The sequence below is a fragment of the Clytia hemisphaerica genome, unplaced genomic scaffold, assembly GCF_902728285.1.
Source record: "Clytia hemisphaerica strain Z4C2 unplaced genomic scaffold, Clytia hemisphaerica genome assembly, whole genome shotgun sequence".
Taxonomy (NCBI): domain Eukaryota; kingdom Metazoa; phylum Cnidaria; class Hydrozoa; order Leptothecata; family Clytiidae; genus Clytia; species Clytia hemisphaerica.
Window position 1 is genome coordinate 1,572,631 of NW_027103855.1, and position 6,136 is coordinate 1,578,766.

The window sequence follows — 6,136 nt, forward strand, 5'->3', positions numbered from 1 at the left end:
CAGTACAACTGATGACACCTGCAGCGCTTTGTAAGCACCAGTAGAAGTCAAGGGCAGTTACCAAGGATACCTTCCAAACACAAGAGAAATCAGTGTCGTAGAAGTGTAAATGTTTGTAATTTTTATTGGTCATTAGTTTGTATTTCAGTGATTTGATTATAGTTTGGCAAGAAATTATCATTCCTAGGCACTTTTAGACTTTCTAACATATATTCTGAATTCTCGATTTCACTGTGCTGTATTTCGAACTTTTCGGTTTATTATTAACTTTTTAACATAGAATTAACTAATCTTCAATGCTAATGAAACCAAGTTTTAACCGAAGAAGTTGAACAATTCCTGGTGAAACTTGGACTGATTTGTTCCAAGTTGTGAGTACAATGACAACTGCAGTTGATCGCTATCCAGATGTTACTCACAATGACCTGGTTCTAAAAGGTGAGTGAAAAAATAATTCAAGTCAAATAGGGGTATGTCTTCAGTGAAAGAAGAGAGCCTATGACCATGCTTCCCTGACAATAAGACTGGCTATTACCAATAATTTTCTAAAACAAATGATCTACTTCAAAATACTACGCCAATTCAAACTTCTTTCATTCATTCTACATTCCGAAATACGAACTTGAACAGGAAGTTTAACCTGTTCGAATAACAAAGAGATTCGAATTATAGAACTATTTAAAGCTCTCTGTAATTTTTCTGCGTTTGAGTTCGAATTAGGTTGAGTCTATTTTGATTTGGAAATAATAACTTCTTGTTTTATTATCCGTAGAGCCAACAATTTTATATATGACTCTGTATACCTGAAAATTATTTTGACAATGGGCTATTCCATTTTATATCTATACAGGGACTTGGACGAACATTTCCAAAGGGTAATCCGAGAAAAATTTCCATGGGGTCTATAGGATTGGTTTTTAATTTTTCCAGGGGGTAAAAACTTGTTTCAAACTTTCCAATTATTTTTCCATTTTCCAGAATTTTTAAAGAATCTTTTTTTTGACGTGAAAAGGGTCGTCCATACCCCCTGTATGGATTTTAATGGAATAGCCCATTCTACTTTATAAATCGTTCCATCCAATGTCTTAGTTTTAAACTGGTCAAAATTAGAGCGGCAAAAATGTTTTCATTACAAGAGGCAATAATGAACCCTCATTTCTCTTTCACTAAGGAACACCCATCACAATTTCTGAGGTTCCTTTAGCAGCATTGAGAAACAAAGGTAATCAACCTGCAGTTCAAAACAATGGTGTCAATATTGGAGAAGGCACTGCTGACCAACAAAGTCGTGATTTGGAATTAATCGAACGAAGGTTGATGTCTAAGGTATGCTAGTTTTATCGGTTTGCCTTTCATACCCCTGTTTCAAATGGTCTTTGACAAATAAAATTTTTGCTCTCATTCGAGATATAAGACTTCAGCTCATTTAAGATAATATAAAAGACCTAACCCATTCTTTACGTATCGGAAACTATAATCGTATGCTCCTATTGTGACCCTCGGGGTAATATCTTTTTGCATTGCATATTCTTACCTCTAAATGGTTGAATTCGACATAAATACTTCCATTTCCACATTTCCACAAGCATTTTTTATCTTGTCTACCTATATATTTCAGTTGGTGATCTCACCTTGCTGCAGCCCTTCCCGGGTACATCACACTAATCTGTGGTTGATATGGCCTTAGAAATTAAACTGATACAGTGACGTTCCTTGCTTTTTCTCATAGATTGTGCAACGTTTGGACGAGATTAAAAGAGCATGTCATTTTTCGGACGTCCGAGGAAACGGTTGGATACGTATCGAACACTTGCGAAATATCTTATCTGTTTATTGTTTCGATGTTGATCAGTTGCAGTTCCAAAGGATCATGGATAGGTGCTGCATTTTACTTACACTTCACACTCTTTCTCGAAAACGCTATAGGCTTTACACTCTTTTTAAGAACGTCCAAAATTTTTGACGCCTTCGGATGTTTCTTATTAGTTTTTAAGCCCGGGGGGGGGGGGGCAGCTGGGCAAAAGGACCGACAGGTATGTGCGGGTCCTAAGGGTACCTTTTCCAATATGTTTAAAATGCACTGTTAGGGTCGGAAAAACTAGAGATGCACTGTAAGGGTAGAAATTTCAGAAAATTCTTGAAAAATCTAGATATTTTGACCAAAAATGCTAGAATTTTGACCAAAAATGCTAGAATTTTGACCATTTTTTGCACGAAAGGGATCGAAAATTTGGGGGAAAATGCACTCTAAGGGTATGATTTTCACTGATTTTTGCTGCACTGTAAGGGTGCAATTTTAAAAGCCAATTTTTGGCCCGCACATACCGTCAGTCCGCAAACCCAGTGCCCCCCCCGGGGTTTTAAGCCGAGAATGTTCCTTAAATGCTCTTATTTTTCAAATGCTCTTGTTTTTCACCATTTTGTGACTATTTTTGTGCAATTTATTAAGAAATTAGATGTTTTAAAGTCCGCAAACCTTTGACTTCTTATAATACTTTAATCTCATAACCGATCACCATTGCTAAGGCATATATGATGATCTGAAAAGTTTATTCAGCGGAATTTTACAAAACCCGCGTTCGGGGTCTGGGAAAAAAGCTATGACACGTGACCAGATACCGGTATCCGATTAGCCCGCAGTTTTCAAGATTTATTTATCATTTTATAGGAAACAATTTTTTGTAAGTACGAAGTAGCAAAAACCTCTGTATCTTTTGAAGTATTGAATATTTTCCAATAATTTTTTTCAGATGATAACAGGTAACTGTACCTGGAACAATCTGAATCTTCACCTGCAAAAAATACTAACTTTTTTGCTGCTGGAATGCCCTTTGAGTACCTGAAAATATCATGGCTACAAAATCGTAAACAGTATCATTTAAATTGGAGTTTTTAGACCTTTTCAAGCCAAAAAATACTTTCCAGAACTTAGAGTTGGTATTTGTTTATCTTCCAAATCTATTAAAAAAGTTCTCATGAAAGGTTTTTGAAGTCTGATTGCAAAAAGCCAAAAAAGTATGCAACCCAAAAAACTGAGCATCGAAACCGCTTAAAAAAGCTCAACAAATATAAAATTTCACCATGATTTTATCCAAAAAGAACTAAACTAGTCAACTTCTTGGGGTTTGAATCATTTTTTTTGTCAATTGAGCACCTGACACAACATTTCACACACGTCAAGTTACGAAAGCATCCAGCGAGGTCCTTTTTTTAAACATCTGTTTCCCAGGCATAGCCTTCCTGGAAAATTTGATCTGTTGGCCAAAAGTTTCAAAAATCTCATTCCTAGAAATGAAGATCTGTTTCTCCTCAAAACCTAAATTTTTAATCTCAAAGTATCCTCCCTAGAAAATTTGATCTGTTTTCACAATTTTCAGAATTAAAATTTTGATATGTTCTCCCAAGCTAAGGAATAGGATATCTGTTTCCCTCTCCTGAAAATTTTTATCTGTTTCCCTTGCTTTTTGTGATTGATATCTGTTTTCCCCCAGAAAGCTCAATCTGTTTCCAATGCAATATCATCTTTTTTGGAAACAGATATCTGTTTCCCAATTTATCATGTCATCTCCTATAGAAATATTGATCTGTTTCTCTCTGATGACGTCATCAGCTGGAGCAGGGAAACAGATAGCTTTAAGGAAAAGGTCTTTCGCCCGTCTTTCCTAGAAAAGGAAAAGGGAAACAGATATTTCGGGGAAATGGGCTCGTTGGCTGCTTCTGAAGTTATAATTATTCTGATAAAATGCTTGATTCCTCTTAATCATCAAGGATATAGCAGGAGAGAAGTATACACATTGCATAAGAGAACATACCTGTAACAATTTGTTTGGTGTTTGAGCCTTCATCTTGAACAAAAATGAGAAAACATCCAAGCAAAATCTGTGTGAAAAAAATGCAACTTTCAAAACAGTCCTTCGAAGCTTTTAAGTCAATAAGTATGAACAGCCACTTCTGTTGGTGTAAGTCGGAGCTACACTTAACTAATTAAACAACATTTGAAACATTGAACTTTCCTTTAAAAGTCTCAAAATCCATAAAAAAATCTAAACATTGACTAACAGCCAAAACGTGAATTTCAGGTGCCATATTGGATTTTGTTCGGAGCAAGAAAGCCACGGTTGCAGTAGAATCGATTCTCTTTGCCCCACGCATCCAGTGACGGCCCGAGCAAATCGATTTAATTTTATGCGAATGCCCACGATTGAATCGTGAAAAGTACTCTGAAATTTCAGAGTGTCGGCCATCAAAGAAAGCCCGAGAACCTTCACAGGTCCTCTTGCAGAACCATTCCCTTTAGAGCGCATGCGTGGAATGCATGGAGCACGAAGAGCTGCTCGGAGGTTAATAATACTTCGGAATTCGAAGCCTTATGCTCTTATATAGTTTGTTATTATAAAAAAAAAGCTAACAGCTTTTCTCGATTTCCTCTCTTCTCTCATTAAGTGGATTAAACAGATATTCTTTGTAAGATATTATATTAGATATATTATATATAAGAGTGAGAGCTCATCAAGAAATATATAAAAACACCCGGTCCTTGATATTCTTAAAGCCCCCCCCCCTCAATGCTCCCCTGCTCCTCTCGAAAAGAAATGGTTATGTTATAGTACATAAATGTCAATCAAATCTTTCGTAATTTATCTGAGAAATAAACCAATTATGCAAATGACTTTTTTAGTTCCTTGTAGTTACAAGAAACCTTATTTTCCCCTCTTTTTAAAACAAACTATTCTTTTTATAGGTGGGGATTCAAGGCACGAAATCTGATTGGTTATTCACAGTTTTTACAAAAATTCAATAAAATCAAGACCTCAGGAGTATTCGCGTTGCCCTATCAAGACACACATTGGTAAGATTCTTGCTTGAAATTTCTCTTCTGCTTATAACAAAACATAAAACTTAGATATTCCTATAGAGTAGAGCTTTGTGTAACAAGATAGCTGTATAAATATTGTGGGAAATGTGGGGGCTGATATGCCCGGTTAGCTCAGTCGGTAGAGCATCAGACTTTTAATCTGAGGGTCACGGGTTCGAGCCCCTCATCGGGCGCTAGCTTTTTCTATTGGCTTCTCCACCTAACTCTTCTGCTTTTCATACACTTGAGTTTAAAGTATCGACGCATGAGCGAAACGCGACTGAGAATTCGAGGCAGAACTATAATTATCTGGCACCCAGATGGTGAAATTTTTTATCCGACATGCTCAAGTTCTGAAGGTCGGGAAAATTTTCAACATCTGGAAGGTTAACATTACGGAATTTTGCGAGACCGCGTCAAGAATTTTTCAGCGGGAGGTCTGGTCCCAGCCCTCGTTTTCGGGGATTGGCGGGTCCAATCGAAAGATTTATGGGTTTACGCGCGAGGGCTGTTGAACCCGACTGGGAATGCGGCACATCAAAGGCCGACTATCATTCCTCTCCGATGGGAAATTGGCCCGCTCCTTTAGAGCTTTAGCCTGGGCGGCCGCCAATCCGCCATCGGAATATCAGATAAGAACTATAAAAGTTGATCGATATCTGAAAGAGTTTTTGAAGAGCAAGCAGAAGTTTTTGCATCAAAAGTTATAGCCCTTTAAAGTGCTACCGGTATTTTGACCCATCTATTACGAGTAAACTCGTAGTCGGTAGCGAACGTCTTAATAGGGAATCTGTGTTTTTGAAACAACCCTGGCATACAATTTAACCCATGTGTGTTGATGTTTTCTTACACCCCTGTGTCACACAGACCCGCTTTGACCCCAGCCCCACTGGAAAATTTGGCAAAAAATTCGTCCCAGTGGGAAAAAACCCTGGAATTTCAGCCCTACTGGGAAATTTCATGCATCCCCACTCGAAATTTAACGCTTAAAGTTAAAAATTGCACTCCAAAACCATCCCACTGGATTTTTTAACTTTAGAACAATGAATTGCTATCCCCATTGGGATTTCAATGGGAATTTTTATCCCCACTGAGTAAGAAAGTTTCACCGGAGCTGTGAGACAGGGGTGACAAAAAAGCAACTTTTCGTGCCCTCATACATCCTGGTACATCTGATATTATTTCTCTAATTTCTTATCGTTAGAAAAAGTTAAAATTGACAAAAATTTTTCACCGATAAGGCGAGACTAATTTGATTAGTTGTTGGACGGGCCCGACCGA

The 6,136-nt window shown here is 37.4% G+C and overlaps 1 protein-coding gene and 1 non-coding gene across 2 annotated transcripts; both read left to right on the forward strand.

Annotated features, from left to right (window-relative positions):
* The first annotated feature begins 46 nt into the window (after positions 1 to 46).
* LOC136808243 (uncharacterized) lies at positions 47 to 4,913 on the forward strand. The gene is made up of 5 exons (XM_067064782.1): positions 47 to 111; positions 326 to 438; positions 1,172 to 1,326; positions 1,730 to 1,878; positions 4,742 to 4,913. The coding sequence occupies exons 2-5, from the start codon at positions 381 to 383 to the stop codon at positions 4,851 to 4,853; spliced, it is 474 nt and encodes a 157-aa protein (XP_066920883.1). The 5' UTR covers positions 47 to 111; positions 326 to 380; the 3' UTR covers positions 4,854 to 4,913.
* Positions 4,914 to 4,976: 63 nt separating this feature from the next.
* On the forward strand, positions 4,977 to 5,049 carry Trnak-uuu (transfer RNA lysine (anticodon UUU)). Its single transcript has one exon. It is a non-coding gene; the product is annotated as a tRNA-Lys (tRNA).
* The last annotated feature ends 1,087 nt before the right edge of the window (positions 5,050 to 6,136 follow it).

Excerpts from the sequence above, each read along its gene's own strand:
- LOC136808243 (XM_067064782.1), top strand. The coding sequence starts at position 381 with ATGACAACTGCAGTTGATCGCTATCCAGATGTTACTCACAATGACCTG. Across the intron at positions 439-1,171 it reads CAATGACCTGGTTCTAAAAG|GAACACCCATCACAATTTCT; the intron begins GTGAGTGAAAAA and ends TCTTTCACTAAG. Across the intron at positions 1,879-4,741 it reads TTCCAAAGGATCATGGATAG|GTGGGGATTCAAGGCACGAA; the intron begins GTGCTGCATTTT and ends TTCTTTTTATAG.